General features: G+C 41.3%; 1 protein-coding gene across 2 annotated transcripts in view; it reads right to left on the reverse strand.

Annotated features, from left to right (window-relative positions):
* The window catches only part of klc4 (kinesin light chain 4), a 135,055-nt gene that overhangs the window by 87,431 nt on the left and 30,315 nt on the right, over positions 1-17,309 (reverse strand). For both annotated transcript variants that reach the window (XM_084318955.1, XM_084318956.1), the window contains exons 2-3: positions 9,507-9,765; positions 6,345-6,575 (exon numbers count right to left, since the gene is read on the reverse strand). In XM_084318955.1, coding sequence (XP_084175081.1) covers positions 6,345-6,575; positions 9,507-9,755 — 480 coding nt within the window. In that variant the 5' untranslated portion in view covers positions 9,756-9,765. The remainder of the gene's footprint in view (positions 1-6,344; positions 6,576-9,506; positions 9,766-17,309) is intronic.

Consider the following 17,309-nt stretch of genomic DNA (forward strand, 5'->3'; position numbering starts at 1 on the left):
TTTCATTTTTATAATTAATAAGAAATCTTTCATTCATAACAGGTCCCAGAGACCCAAACACAACACAAGGGTTAAATGTCTTTTTTGCAGGTTTTATGTCCCTCTCGGAACCCTGGGGTTAATATAGACATAGAAAACACAAAAAACAACATCTACACGTTCACTGAAACTAACCTTCGTACTGTCTTTTACTATTATGCACTTTGCTACTAAGAATCTACTGTGCCTATATTACTACCTACTATGCTACAAGGAAACTATAAAAGAAGGAAGGTGCCAAGTGTGGAAACCCTCAGTTCACCCGACATGGAGTTGAATGGCATCACCATCTCCTCGTCATTTAAACAGGGGAAGTTATTTTCTGCCAAGTACGCTTTTCTAGTGGTCTGAGTGGATATTATTTTAGATCCACACTTAACACTTTCGATGCCAGCGACGCATTTTGCCGTTAGTTCATGCCGATCTTTGAATGCCACCAACGCTATATAGCGTTTGTTTGTCGTATTTTATTTTTTTGCCTGCATTGCTATTCCTAGCACAATTTGTGCAACTTTACACAATTCCTGTGAGTCTATGGAAGACATCTGTAAGGTTTATTTAAAAAAAAAAATCATTGTTTTATATTTCTAATGGAGTACTCAAAAGCATCATTTTCCAGCCTCAAGATTTCAGCCTGTTATTGGCTGGGCTCCGCCCATAAGCACTTTCAGTGACAGTCATCCACACAGTCTGCGAGTGGCAGACAGAGAGAGAGAGAGAGAGATAGAGAGAGCTGCGTGCGAGATACGCAGGTCCCCTTCTTTCTCCCTCTCCCGTTTGAGGAAGTCACTGTGCCGAATTCCACTGTGCCATGCGCTACAGCTATAGACGGGCGTTTTATGCTCCCGAATCGAGAGAGAGAGATAGAGAGGGGGAGAGAGAGAGACATACCGAGAGACGACAGCGCGACGCGCGCGTGTGTGTGTGTATGTGTGCTCTGTCGCGAGGGTCTATCTGATTCTCCCTCTCTCTCTCGCTCGCTCTGTCAAACCCCGTTTGGTGCGCTACAACCACAGAACCAATCGGATCACTATCCGCTCCATCCAGTCAAATCAGAATTACCTGATTTTTTTCGACCAGGAAATGAATGACGGAAAGTTGGAATTTGAGTTATCACCATGTGTCTATCTATTAAATAATATAACAAACTGCCACTTAGACCAAAAGAAATGCAGACTGTTGGTATACATAACATATTTTGCAAAGAAATGTATACTTCTTCTATGGAAAAATGTAATCGCACCAACATTCAATATGTTCATAGAACAAATATCTCAGTTTCTTCCCTTAGAAAAGATAACGCTTGAAAAGCACAACCAGGGTCACTTATTTCAAGAACTCTGGAATCCACTCTATACTCAACTGGAAACTCATAATGTAGTCCTATAAATGTGTCATATCTAAATAACAGACGTGGAGTTTTAGCAGATTAGATTAGCTGATCTGTTGAGGCTCTTTGTCTGCGTATAAGTGCCTGGTTGCCTGCGCATGGCTGTCAAACCCTGCCCCCACGGGGTCGGGTCTGGGAAAGGGAGCTGAACATGCAGCGGCCCGGACCCTTCTCTGTCGGAGTAGCTATCGATAAGCAAGTGTGAGCAACTGGGTGCTATAAAATGTCACTGTTTACAATACCGACATTTGCACTTTTATTCCTTATTCCTTATTTACTTATGATTTACCTACTGTCCCTTTATTTAATTTTACTTTATTTTTATTATTATTATTATTATTATTTTCTTTTTGTTTGTTGTCTAATTGTTTATTTGTGTGTATGTGGGCAAGTGTATGTGTGTCTGTGTGTGAGTGTGTGTGTATGCCTGTATGCGCGTGTGTGCGCGTGTACGTGTGTGTATGTCCCAGTGTGTGAGTGTGAGTGAGAGATGGGAGAATGGATTGAGTGGGGAGCACAAGGAAAATTGTTAAAAATTGTTCATGAGTGTGACACTGAACATTCTGTAGATCTGTCGATTGAATGTGAAACCTCATGAAAAATAAAAAGATTTAAAACAGGAAATGAATGACGGCAATCCGCCAATATGGTATTTAGAGACACAAACACATTGATACTAACTCCTATTACTATAATACAATGCTAGACACTGAAAAAAGACATTTATAATGCATGTCACCTTTAATTCATATTTCATCAATCGAGCCTCAGGTTAGTGTTGCAGACTCTCTCTGAGCTCAATTGGGAAGATACTGCCCCCTATCGTCTCTCCCTGTGTAACTGCACCCCATTAGTTTAGACTGATGGGGGGGGGCGGGCCAGCCTCCTCATGTTACTTTTCCGTCAAGCCAACTGAAGAGACCAAGTGATCGCCGGCCCGGAAAACATGTGGAATATATATTTACAGTACCCAATGCTGAATCAATAAATGCTGATCGATATTTGGAATGGCGATCAGGAATTGGAATAATCTTTTTGGAGAACATCTGATCTGAGGTAAGGAATCTATTTTACCAGTCTTGGGATAATCAGAGGTTTTTTCACAGATATATCAACGTGTCCCATATGTGTGTGTGTGTGTGTGTGTGTGTGTGTGTGCCGCTGATCAGGAAATGAGAGAATCGATATTTCAGCCCGCTTCTATAGCGTGCATAAGTACACATATACTATCGATAATCTAGCGTTTATTTGAAAAACTATTCATAAATAGGCCGAAAAATTACAACGTTTTTGTGTATTCCAGAATATTCCAGTAAAGGGCGATTATCACTATAAAAAAATCTATATATTTTCCTGAAAAACGAGGGCTTTTCAAAATGCTATAAAACGGAAATAAACCGATTAAAAAACAATCCGTTTGGACAATGTTGACTGCAAACAAGTCATTGATAAACGACGGGCAGATTAGACACATAGTCATAATTTAAGACAGAGATTATGCGTTCACAACGCTATCATTGAAGTGGGTGGTGGCATTTAACCACATTTTACCATGTTCACCAGTGGTAATCAAAGTGTTAATATTAGTCTCAGTTCCTTTTCCATTTTTATTAAATCACTGTGTGGCCTTATCTGGCCTACATTGTGGGTCTGCTCAGGACACAGAGCATGGAAATGTTTCTTTTTACCTGGGAATCGATACCGGTACCTTTTTCCGGTACTTTACTCTCTCTGTAAAACTGAACTAAGTCTACTCTAAACTTCTCAATTTCAATATTGTTATAACACACAACCTAAAACCCCTCCCTACCTACAGTATCTCCCTCTCCCAAACCGTTCCTACAACAAATTTTTTTTATGTTGCATGATCATGTATACATTTAATATGTATTATAATTTTTTACGTTTAAATATCAACATTATCTGGCCATCCTCAGTAAATAGTATCAAACTCCTCTGACCTCATCTGGTCTTTCGAAAGACCCGAGATGGGACGCGTGGGCATACAGGAATGGCGAGGATATTGGACCCGTTGCTCGCAGAGCTTTCACTGCACATAGAAACGGCGTGAAAAAAGCAGGGACTTATTTGCAAGGTGCACTGGTGCACCTAGTTATAATTTCGGGTTGCACTGACTCCAAAATAGGTCGGAAAATGCGACCAAATAGGTGCACTCTGGAGCCTTGACTACACAGTGTAGTTGCTGGAAAAAACAAGGGAAAATATATGTTCTATTCGAATAGTGGAAAAAGTGTGGAGCCCTGGTAAGTGTATTGAGAGGGGACCCTATTTAAGCATTACATCACGCGACGGAGTGTGTTATACAAATTAGATCACGCCTAGGGGTGGTTGTTAGGCTGCGCCTCGGGCCTAACAACCACCCCTAGGCGTGATCTAATTCGTATAACACATGACTTCAAGTGAGGTAATGCGTTTATACAATGACCGAATTCACCCAACCTTATTGCTATACAATAAACACAGTCATTGAAGCATAATGGAGATTTAATCACAAAACCATCCACAGAAAAAGTAGGTAAAAAATCAAATAAAAGTTGCCTCCGTGTCTAGAAGCAGAGGGAGGCTACAAAGCATGCCATCTAACAACAAACTTCATATAAATCCCGTGATTTATTATTGTTTTGACAATGGGTCATGACAAACCAATTACATAATCCAACATAATGTGTAAACAACTAACATATTCCAGTTGACTATCTTTTTTTAATTATTCGTTACAAATATATCCATACTTCCATTGTGTCCGGGACATCCAATCGCTTCGTGTGACAGTGTCCTTTTGAAGCAGAGGCAGGTGCAGAGGGAGGCTACAAAGCATGCCATCTAACAACAAACTTCATATATGCACAAGTTTAGACTTTCGGAGCGTGTATATTATTCAATAAGACTGCCAGCCAGCTTTTGCGCGACGGAGAAATACAATTTCAATTGTAACGAGAGAAGATTATCTCCCGATTCAGATACAATTTAACACACACGGTTCCAAAGATATAGGGAGGTGTAGTCTGACGTCACTGGTTGTTCCACCCGTATACGGATTCATCATTGGGAAAATGGAGTATCGGCTATTGTAACAATTCTGCCGCATGGAAATTGACAAGCTTCCATTTTTTTGCACAAAATGAGTTCCCTTCTATCACTAACATTATTGTTTAAGCATTTTTGGTTGAAATAAAGGTAGTTATAAGGTTTTTAATTTGTCATAAAAAAAGAACTACATTTACCAGTAGGCAGCCTGTTGTTCAGTAGCCAGCCTGTTAGGCTGTCGCATAATCAACGTCACGGCAAGCTGATATCAAGCTAGCTAACGTTAAGATTACCTAGCTAAACGTACTATACGTTAGCAATGTCTACTGTCGTGAACCACTTTAAATTGGGGCATGTAGAGGAGTTTGGGGAACGAGTAAAATGTGCAGGTCCTCTTCTCAGACCTGTGCACTGCACGGATCATGCCAGCTAGCAAGCTAGCTAGCTACACGGCACGGCCCTCTGATACCACGATAGCGAACTAACGTTACCGTTACAAGCTCAAAAACCTTATAACTACTACGGTCGTGTCCATAAGTTCCCTGGCAGAATACTTTGTTTGTGAGGACAAAAGTATACAAAGAGGAGAGAACCATTTTAAATCGGGGCATGTGGAGGAGTTTCGGGAATGGCTAGCAAGCTAGCAAGCTACTAACGTTATATAAAAAAACAATAACGTTATAAACTATACACAATATGTACAACGAAACAATGATTTATATTAGTATTTACAGTGATTTGATATGCAGCGAAATAACGTTATACGATTAAAATTATGAATACAAATATATATATATTTTTTTTAAATTGTGGTTGGTGAAACAGATACTAGCAAAAGATTCAGGGTCAGTTATTTTCCCATTGTACGCTTATGGAATGTAAGGGAAATCTGATCCTAGGTCTGCGACTAAAGCCAGGAGGCTACGATGTGGTGACCGTCAGTCAGCAGCACCAAACGGCAGTGTAGTCTCCCAGTGAACGAAAACATAAACGTTGTTATTTTGCTACCTTTACGATTAATTGCGAATATTTTCATGTTGAGCTATAGATTGTGGATGAATACGCACAGAAAGGTACACCATGCCAATATCCATGCTTTATTTATTTTAAACGAGCCAATTTAGAAATGGGCAATGGGGAAATACATTAAGTGGAACAGAGGGTGGAACAGGAAAAAACGATGGAAACGATTATACTCGCATCCAGACCATTCCAGAGTGATATGCACATACTTTTAAGTAGGTTGCTTTAAAGCTAATGTCCCTCTAAAATTATAAACACTCTCTAGCCATGACATTTTTTTTAATGTTGCTTGGTAATTTGTTTTTTATTGCCAGAAACATAATTTGTGCAGATTTGAATTTGATTATGTGTAACAAACTAACATATTCCAGTTGACTATCTTTTTTGGAGGATTCGTTCAAAGGCTATTCATACTTCCATTTGTCTATCTATGGCGGACTCATTCGGAAAAGTAATTCGGTTGTGGGAGGGATCTGGGGTCACGTGGAGTGTGTTATACGAAATAACAACGGCTAACTTGACTGTTTCAGCCAATCAGAATCAAGATATTTGCATGCCATTGTATAATAACTGTTACACCGCTGAATGGCATGCTGGGTACAGCGCACTAGCTAGCCAGGTAGCATAACAGTCTGTTAACAGAAAAGAAAGATGAAGAAAGAGACACTGGAGATGTTACATTGTAGCAAAGTTTTTGCACGTTTGCCATGTTGTTTCACTAAGCTCACAAATCAGTGATGTAACGTTCAGAATTAATACTTTTGTTCCCGGAAATACGCTAGCCTGGTCCATTCAAAAATCGACGCCCCAATGACGGGGTTTACGCGGCGGCGGAGGGACTCACGGTGGGAGAGGCGTCCTGGTCGTACTTCTTCAGCTGGTTCATGAACTCCAGGTGCTTCTTCTCCTCCTCCAGCTGGGCCACGCTCTGCTCGCTCTTCTGCAGCTTCTGCTGGGTGCCGGCCAGCTCGTCCCGCAGCCACTGGTTCTCCTGGCACAGCCTCCGCACCTGCGCCCGCAACTTCTGCTTCTCCGACTCCACCGCATTCAGGTGGGCCGAGAGCGCCATCATCACCTGGGCGGGTTCACAGTAGGGTTGGTCAATGGTAAAAAAGGCTGCATTTATATAGCAGATTTTATCCAAAGCGCTTTACAATTTTGGGGTTAAGTGTCTTGCTCAAGGACACTTCGACATGCTGCCTGGGAATCGAACCGGGAACCTCCAGATTACCAGACGACTGCTCTACCTCCCGAGGCACAACAATTTGCGGAGTCAAATTATGGAACGGTCCGAGTGTGGAGTTAAATGGTTTTTTTTTTTTATGTTTCTTCTTGACTCGTACAAGAAGACTTGTACAGCCCGTGATCTCGGGCTATACAAATACATTTGATTTGATTAAAGCATGAATGAATGAATGAATGAAAACTTTATTTATCAGATTGCATAATAGGTACAATACAGTACGGCTCAATACACACAATTGTTAAGGGGATGCAGACCAGAGAAAGACGTGTGTCTTGTTTACATCAGGGTCCCCCATTTTCAATTCATAGTGACATTTATGACATACACAACATACATGACATCATGACATTTATGACATGGGGACATACAGGTATATAGTACTGTAACATTTGTGACATATACAATATGCAAATATACAGTACTGTTACCCAGAGATCCTAACAGAAAATATATATGATGGGGAGGATATACTGTACATTAGGAGGGGGTGGGTGGGTGGGAGAAAATATATACATACGGTGGGGAACAGACTGTCTATTAGGAGGGGGGGGTTGGACATTTACGGTGGCCAGTTTTGAATTGCAGCCTCCTGTAGGTGCTCTTTAAGAGCGGTTTTGAATGTGGGTAGGGATTCACATTGCTGTGGCATAATTGCTAAACGTGTTTAGTCCCTTGTTTGTGCCGAATTTGGGTTGCACATGATTTGTGGAACTCCCTCTGGTGTTGTGGGCGTGGTATTCACTAACCTTTGGGAAGTATTTCGACATGTACATGGGTACCTGAGTGGTGTAGTGTATCTTGTAGACCAGGCCCATTGCTGTACTCTGTCGTCTACTCTAAGCCATCCTAGGTAGTCAAAGTGGGCAGGGGTGAGGTGGGTTTTAGGAGTAAGGTCAAGTAGTAGTCTGACCAGTTTGTTTTGTGATGTTTGTAATCTTGTACAATTTTGTAATCTTTAGCGCCTTTGAGGTGCTTTGGTACCATGAGGTGCAAGCATAGTCGTAGTACCCTTGAATGAGTGCTCCTGCCAGAGTCTTCAGGGTATTCTTGTTTACCAGAGAGGAGATCCGGTACAAGAATCTAGTTTGTTGGTTGACTTTTTTTATTACATTGGATGCCATTTTGTCACAGGAAAGATTTGCCTCTAGGATGGAACCCAGGTATGTTATTTCATCTTTCCTTGTGACAATATTGGCACCCACTGTAACTGAGAAGCCGTCTGTCTTGCTGAGTTTGTTGTTTGTTTCTGAAGAGAATGGACTGTTTGACCCAGGTGTAATGATAGTTTGTTATCGGCGAGCCAGGTGCAGATTCTGCCGAGTTCTGAGCTGAGGGTTTTTTCAACCTGCAACTTGTTCTTGTCAGAGACCAGCAGGGCTGAGTCGTCCGCGAACAATAACAAGTTGCAGTCACAAGCTGACGACATTGTCATTTGCATAAATTAGGAACAGTAGCGGCCCTAGTATGCTTCCTTGTGGAACACCACAGCTCACTGTGAGGGGGGGGGGGGGGTAGAGTACCGTTTACCTCCACCATCTGTTCTCTCCCCTCCAGGTAGGATTGCATCCAGCTCGCTGATAGACCATCAAAACCAATTGCTTTTAGCTTGTCAATCAGAATGGAGTGATTGACAGTGTTGAAGGCCTTTTGTAGGTCCAGCATGACCATGCCGCAGTATTTGCCCACGTCCACCTCTTGTTTGATGTGGTCGTTCAAATAGAGAAGGCATGCGTCAGTGGAGTGGGATGTTCTGAAGCCAGATTGGAATTCGTAGATTCGATTTTTTTCCGCACGGTACTTTTCGACCTGTTCATAGAATTTTTTTCCCATGACTTTCAAGATGGAGGTAAGAATAGAAACAGGGTGGTAGTTGCCTGGGTCTAATTTGCTGCCCTTTTTGTGCAGGAGAGTCACTCTCGCAATTTTGAAGTCCTTGGGGACATGTCGCTGTTTTATGGAGAGATTTATTATGTGTGTGGGGTGTGTATCTGGGGTGATGGCGGCTGCTGAGGAATTTGGAGGGGATGTTGTCATGGCCAGTGGCCTTGTTAGGTTGGAGGGCGCTCAGTTTGAGTAACTCATCTGTTGTTACCATTTCAAGTTTTAATTCGTCTTTGCGGACCCCTAGGTTTTTGTAGTAGGCTACTATGTGTTCTACCCCAAAATGCCCTGAGTGGGAGGGTAGTTTATTAACCAGTGTTGTGGCTATGTTTGTAAAGAATATGTTTAGGTATTTGGCCACATCCAGCGTGTCTGTGATGAGTGTTTTCGGTCTGTTTGTAAATCTGGTTTTTAGTTTTTTGCTGCAGCCTAGTCAATGTCAAAACAGCGGTTTAAAATTAAATATAGTCAAATGGTTTTCCAGAGGTACAGAGATGAAGAAGGGGTTTGATATCTGGCTGTGTGTGTATGTATGTATATATGTGCATATCGCTGCTGGCGGGACAAAACCTCATAACTCCAAAAACCCAACTTTTCAGCAGATGAAAACAACGAACACCGATTTGAGGGCGAATAGAGTTCACACAGGATGATCTACTGAGTTGATTAAAAAAAAATAAGAGTTAGGAGGTTTTGTCCCGCCAGCAGCGATATGTAGGTATGTAGTTGTATATAAAATGGCTAGAGGAACTATACAGGGTAACCTACAGTTTTGGCAAATAATAAGGAATTAATCACATTTTTTGTTAACATTTTTCACAGGTAAATTCAGACTCGTCATGGTCTGGATCATTGAAAATGTGCTTCCCGACGTCTCACCTGAGCCTCGCCCAGGCCCAGCTCGATCATCTCCACAGACTTCCTCAGCAGGCTGGACTTCTCGTGCACCAGGTTGGCCTCCTCGTCCTTCTTCAAGCACTTGATGGTCTCCACCAGGCTGTGGAGGATGGAGTTGTGCTCGCTCTTCAGTGCCTCCAGCCCCTGGATCACCAGCTTGGTGCTGGAGATGATCTCCTCCTGGGAGAGCTTGTCCAGACGTTCCTCTCTGGGGTAAACCATGGTGGACATGGCCTACAGGCTAGTGGTGGAGGGGGGAGATGGAGAGGAGGTGGAGAAGAAGGAGGGGGGAGCGGGGGAGGTGGGAGAAGGAGGGGGAGATGGAGAGGAGGAGGGGGGAGCGGGGGAGGTGGGAGAAAAACTTTTTAATTTCTGGGATAATACATTTAGCGGACGCTTTTATCCAAAGCAAACTACAAGTTCTGTACGACAAATCAGCAGGCTGAGTAACAATGTTCATCAAACAGTGCTGAAACTTGAGTGCTGCAGTGGTGAGTGCATAGTAGTAGAGATATATTAGTCTAGTAGGAAGAGTGCATGATAGTAGGGCTGTACCGAATGTAATTATTTAACATTCGAAGCTTCTATTGAAGTATTCGAACGAAGCTTCGAATGTCTGTCGTCATATTTTCTGACATAATAAAAAAAAATTATTTTTTATTATAATTTTTTTTAAATATCCTCAAACTAAATCCTCAAAGTATTTTTTTAATTAGATCAACTTTCTTTAATGAATATAACTAGTCAGTTTCGTCAACATAAATAATCCAATAAGGGCACGGTTGGTACGAAAGTGACGTCTTCATTAGATGGAGCACAGAGTGCCAAGCGGATGCAGATATGCTACATAATTTATGATAAATGTTTTATTTGAATGTTTATGACGAGTCATATACTATAATAGTATAATACTATAATATTAGTGTAGCCTAATCTTTATCTGCAACTGTGAAGAAAAACCCCATTGGTTTAAACAGAATGAATAGACACATAATAAATATATATAAAAATAAAAAGAATATATATATATTTATTAAAAATAAATTATTCAAATGTTGATTTAGAATTCGAATGTCAATATTATGCTTGAAGCATTCGGTACAGCCCTACATGATAGTATAGGACAGTAAGAAGGTTAGTGTTTATTATATATTTATTGATTGAATACTATAAGGAACAGTAGCTGCTCTGATCACGTCCTCTTGACGTTGACAGGCTTCAAATGTGAAGTATATAATCTTCATACATTTTTGCCATGTCTTCTATGCAAAATAGAAGAAAAGTAACTAGTAACTGATGTAGTGGAGTATAAAGTACAATATTTCCTTTGAAATGTAATAGAGTAAAAGTATAAAGTTCCCTAAAATGAAAATAGTCATGACAAGTACAAGTAGCTCGAAATTGTACTTAAGTACAGTAGTTACTTTCCAGCAGACCAGCACTGACAAGAAGACCGACGGTCACCTCACAGTCAGTGCTCCACTGCTGTGGAAGTGGCAGCGTGGCATTTTTACAGCCAACAGGGCAGTGCTTCACCATGATGACTCACTCACAAGTGTCTGAAGGCTGGGAGGAGGGACGGTCTGAAGAGCTACAAGGGCTTGTTTCAGCCTTTGTTGTATTTGGATGCCTCTTGTACACTGTCACTGATGATGTGTCTGTTTTGTATTAGGGATGGGCATTTTAAAGAAAAATCCAGATTGATTGATCGCATGCTATACTCGATTGATTGTGTATTACTTGAAAAGGGAAAAAAAAAACTTAAAAAAAAAAAAAAAAAATATTAGCATTTTTTATTTTTATTTACTTATTTTTGTTCATTCACGTATATATGTTTAAGGATACCAACAAACAGTTATAATCTTACACATACATGTGAAAAGATATGTAAATCTATATATATTTATTATTTTGATTTCTTTTTTTTGTTTTGATTTTTCTCATAGCTACGAGTAATCGATTACTCACGCCCATCCCTATTTTTTATCCTGGCTGAGTCCAAAGACAATATTCCACCTTGTGTGGACAGTAAAGTTCTATTCAGTCCTGGACCTAATGGAATACCCATTTTTAACAAGGGTGGCCCAACATCCCAGGGACAATGAAAAAACTAAATTGATTTAGGTAGATGAGGTAGATGAGAAAAGTGTACTATTTTAGTCCACCAAACGGGAAAAAAAGTTTGGTGGAAAAAGTATTAATAACACAAACACAAACGGGTATTAACTACACAACGCACATTTCTATTACACATATTTTATAAACATAATTATTTATGTTTATTATTTATGTGTCTGTCTCTGTGTAGCCTGTGTCTCTCCCTCTCTCCGTAGCCTGTCTCTGTCCCTCTCTCTGTAGCCTGTCTCTGTCCCTCTCTGGACAGGCTACACAGAGAGGGACAGAGACAGGCTACATAGAGAGGGACAGACACATGCTACAGAGAGAGGGACAGACACAGGCTACACAGAGAGACAGACACAGGCTACATAGAGAGACAGACGCAGGCTACATAGAGAGAGGGACAGACACAGGTTACATAGAGAGGGACAGACACAGGCTACACAGAGAGGGACAGACACAGGCTACATAGAGAGGGACAGACACAGGCTACATAGAGAGGGACAGACACAGGCTACACAGAGAGGGACAGACACAGGCTACATAGAGAGGGACAGACAGGCTACACAGAGAGACAGACACAGGCGACAAAGACAGGCTACATAGAGAGAGGGACAGACACAGGCTACACAGAAAGAGGGACAGACACAGGCTACACAGAGAGAGACAGACACAGGCTACACAGAGAGAGACAGACACAGGCTACACAGAGAGGGACAGAGACAGGCTACACAGAGGGACAGTCACAGGCTACACAGAGGGACAGTCACAGGTTACACAGAGAGACAGACACAGGCTACACAGAGAGGGACAGAGACAGGCTACACAGAGAGAGGGACAGACACAGGCTACACAGAGAGGGACAGAGACAGGCTACACAGAGAGAGGGACAGTCACAGGCTACACAGAGAGAGAGAGGGACAGGCTACACAGAGAGGGACAGAGACAGGCTACACAGAGGGACAGTCACAGGCTACACAGAGGGACAGTCACAGGCTACACAGAGAGACAGACACAGGCTACACAGAGAGGGACAGACACAGGCTACACAGAGAGAGGGACAGACACAGGCTACACAGAGAGAGGGACAGACACAGGCTACACAGAGAGAGGGACAGACACAGGCTACACAGAGAGAGGGACAGTCACAGGCTACACAGAGAGAGGGACAGAGACAGGCTACACAGAGAGAGGGACAGACACAGGCTACACAGAGAGAGGGACAGACACAGGCTACACAGAGAGACAGACAGGCTACACAGAGAGACAGTCACAGGCTACGGAGAGAGGGACAGACACAGGCTACACAGAGAGACAGACAGGCTACACAGAGAGACAGTCATAGGCTACACAGAGAGACAGTCACAGGCTACACAGAGAGACAGTCACAGGCTACACAGAGAGAGGGACAGGCACAGGCTACACAGAGAGGGACAGAGACAGGCTACACAGAGAGACAGACAGGCTACACAGAGAGACAGTCACAGGCTACACAGAGAGACAGTCACAGGCTACACAGAGAGACAGTCACAGGCTACACAGAGAGAGGGACAGAGACAGGCTACAGAGAGGGACAGAGACAGGCTACGGAGAGAGGGACAGACACATAAATAATAAACATAAATAATTATGTTTATAAAATATGTGTAATAGAAATGTGCGTTGTGTAGTTAATACCAGTTTGTGTTTGCGTGTTATTAACCCTTTATCTGCCAGGGATTATTCTGATCTTAATCACCTCTCTGCCACCACTGTAAGTCTATGGAGATGTTCCCCTTCTTTGCAGGGCTATAACTTTTTAAATTGTATTGCTAAATTGACATTATTATGGCCCATTCAACGTCAAGTATCTATCGTTTAGGATGTAGCAACGTTCTACTTTTTTTTTTTTCACTTTTTTTTTGCGTTTATCGCTTTTCTGGTCAAGCATGACCGACAGATACAGGGTGAAACGGGATATAGATCAGGGGAAGACATTCTGGCAAATGACGGCGGGTCCGGGAATCGAACTCGGAGTCCACCAGATCCGTGACGCAACACGGTTTTCCCCGACGCAGAAATAGCGCCGAGATATGCGGTGAGCTACTGGAGCTCCCCCTACGTTCTACTTTTTCATTCACATATTCATACTAAAATACGGTCTAAAGTATAAATATGTTTTTATCGTTTTCTGCAGCATTCTGCAGAACGTGAGTTATAGCCATAAATACATATTAGATCATCAAATGTAGTTTGATACCGATTGACGTCAGATAAAAAATTTCAATTGTACAAGGTCCTAAACGTCATGCCTCATCATCTGCTGGTGACCGGAGGGGGGGGGGTTTATAAGTCCGTGGCCGACGTTAAATCATTTATGTAGTATCGGTGATACATAGATCAGAGCAGTTTGTATGGACAATAATAATCAAACACGCTGAAACTCACCGCAGCTTCCTCGTAGCGATGGGGGATGCTACTGGAGCAAAAGGATTGTTATTATGGGATGTCGATCTTGTTGGTCCAGTTCCAGGTTGTATAATACTATATACGTCCAAATCATGTTGTTTATCGAGTTATTGGCAACGGATTGCTATCCAGTGTATCAAGCTGGAGTCCCGCGAGCGAGTGGCCGGACGAAATATGGGTGAGCACCACTTCCGGCCGCTCACTTCCGGTTTTGGCACCTCGCCGATCGGCCACCAGATGGCGGTCTTGCACCATTGGAGAGTTGAGAGGAGCTCTACAGCACCAGTCAAGTCTCCGTGGGTGAAATATGATTGCCATGACCGATTTTTGAAATATTGATCTCAAAGACGCTGTACGACGTCATTGGCAGATTACGCATGGCGAGGAATGACGTCTAAACACGTCACTGGCGATTAAAGGGTTAATACTTTTTCCACCAAACTTTTTTTCCCGTTTGGTGGACTAAAATAGTACACTTTTCTCATCTACGGGCTGTGCCTAAATCAATTTAGTTTTTTCATTGTCCCTGGGATGTTGGGCCACCCTTGTTAAAAATGGGTATTCCATTAGGTCCAGGACTGAATAGAACTTTACTGTCCACACAAGGTGGAATATTGTCTTTGGACTCAGCCAGGATACAAAATAGGGATGGGCGTGAGTAATCGATTACTCGTAGCTATGATAAAAAAAAAAATAATAAAAAAAAAAATAAGATATTTTACATATCTTTTCACATGTGTACGATTATAACTGTTTGTTGGTTTCCTTAAACATATATACGTGAATGAACAAAAATAAGTAAAGAAAAATAAAATATAAAATTTGAATATTATTTATTTATTTTTTCTCCCTCTCTCTATGTAGCCTGTCTTTGTCGCCTGTGTCTGTCTCTCTGTGTAGCCTGTCTGTCCCTCTCTATGTAGCCTGTGTCTGTCCCTCTCTGTGTAGCCCGTGTCTGTCCCTCTCTATGTAGCCTGTGTCTGTCCCTCTCTGTGTAGCCTGTGTCTGTCCCTCTCTATGTAACCTGTGTCTGTCCCTCTCTCTATGTAGCCTGCGTCTGTCTCTCTATGTAGCCTGTGTCTGTCTCTCTGTGTAGCCTGTGTCTGTCCCTCTCTCTGTAGCATGTGTCTGTCCCTCTCTATGTAGCCTGTCTCTGTCCCTCTCTGTGTAGCCTGTCCAGAGAGGGACAGAGACAGGCTACAGAGAGAGGGACAGAGACAGGCTACGGAGAGAGGGAGAGACACAGGCTACACAGAGACAGACACATAAATAATAAACATAAATAATTATGTTTATAAAATATGTGTAATAGAAATGTGCGTTGTGTAGTTAATACCCGTTTGTGTTTGTGTTATTAATACTTTTTCCACCAAACTTTTTTTCCCGTTTGGTGGACTAAAATAGTACACTTTTCTCATCTACCTAAATCAATTTAGTTTTTTCATTGTCCCTGGGATGTTGGGCCACCCTTGTTAAAAATGGGTATTCCATTAGGTCCAGGACTGAATAGAACTTTACTGTCCACACAAGGTGGAATATTGTCTTTGGACTCAGCCAGGATACAAAATAGGGATGGGCGTGAGTAATCGATTACTCGTAGCTATGAGAAAAATCAAAACAAAAAAAAGAAATCAAAATAATAAATATATATAGATTTACATATCTTTTCACATGTATGTGTAAGATTATAACTGTTTGTTGGTATCCTTAAACATATATACGTGAATGAACAAAAATAAGTAAATAAAAATAAAAAATGCTAATATTATTATTATTTTTTTTAAAGTTTTTTTTCCCCCTTTTTCAAGTAATACACAATCAATCGAGTATAGCATGCGATCAATCAATCTGGATTTTTCTTTAAAATGCCCATCCCTAATACAAAACAGACACATCATCAGTGACAGTGTACAAGAGGCATCCAAATACAACAAAGGCTGAAACAAGCCCTTGTAGCTCTTCAGACCGTCCCTCCTCCCAGCCTTCAGACACTTGTGAGTGAGTCATCATGGTGAAGCACTGCCCTGTTGGCTGTAAAAATGCCACGCTGCCACTTCCACAGCAGTGGAGCACTGACTGTGAGGTGACCGTCGGTCTTCTTGTCAGTGCTGGTCTGCTGGAAAGTAACTACTGTACTTAAGTACAATTTCGAGCTACTTGTACTTGTCATGACTATTTTCATTTTAGGGAACTTTATACTTTTACTCTATTACATTTCAAAGGAAATATTGTACTTTATACTCCACTACATCAGTTACTAGTTACTTTTCTTCTATTTTGCATAGAAGACATGGCAAAAATGTATGAAGATTATATACTTCACATTTGAAGCCTGTCAACTTCAAGAGGACGTGATCAGAGCAGCATAACTGGACCACATACCACTTTAACATAACCTTTAGAGGTCAATAGATCAAGGATTGAATGCTACCAAGAACTGGAATATACAAAGTCATGTAGAATGCATACTTTTTAGTCTAGATGGAAACATAGGTCCACCTGCATAGCGATATTGTCCAACTCTTAATTTCCGATACCAATATCAACAGATACCAATATATGCGGGGTTTCCCCCCCAAAAAACAAATTATGCATACTTTTCACAATAAATAAAATAAGAATTTGTTCTTACTTGCTTGCCTGGGTAAATAAAGGTTAAATAAATGTAAAAAAAAATGTTTTAATAAAAAATAAAAAGATTTCTTTGCAAACAGATAATTTCCGATATTACATTTTAATGCCAATATCGGTAGGCCGATAATATCGGACATCCCTATTTTTAACCCTTTATTACATAGTATCCTGAACCAAAACCTGAAAAATAAGAAAAAGAAAACCGCATAACTTTTGAAGTTAACAACATATAGAGACGAATTAAAACATTTTCCCAAACAAGTTTGACCCAAGGAATTCAGTATAATTGTTATTTTTAAGATTCAAACACATCTTGGTTAAATTTCAGGACATTAAAAGGAAAAAAAAAACGCAAAAAAAAAGGATATCACATCTCTATTTTCCCTTTTTACTAAAATGTAGTGCATTGGACAAGATCGATTTAGGTTAACTCAATCGTGGACATTCACGTAATATTACGTGTTTGCCCGACAACCGTTGGGTGCCAACCACGTAATATTAAGTTTTTGGTTCGTTTTTCTTTTTTTTCTATTTTAATATCCTATTCAATGCCAGGGAGCCGTATGTTGTAGTGCAGTACCGGCC

The sequence above is a fragment of the Notolepis coatsorum genome, assembly GCF_963971535.1.
Source record: "Notolepis coatsorum genome assembly, chromosome: 7".
Lineage (NCBI taxonomy): Eukaryota > Metazoa > Chordata > Actinopteri > Aulopiformes > Paralepididae > Notolepis > Notolepis coatsorum.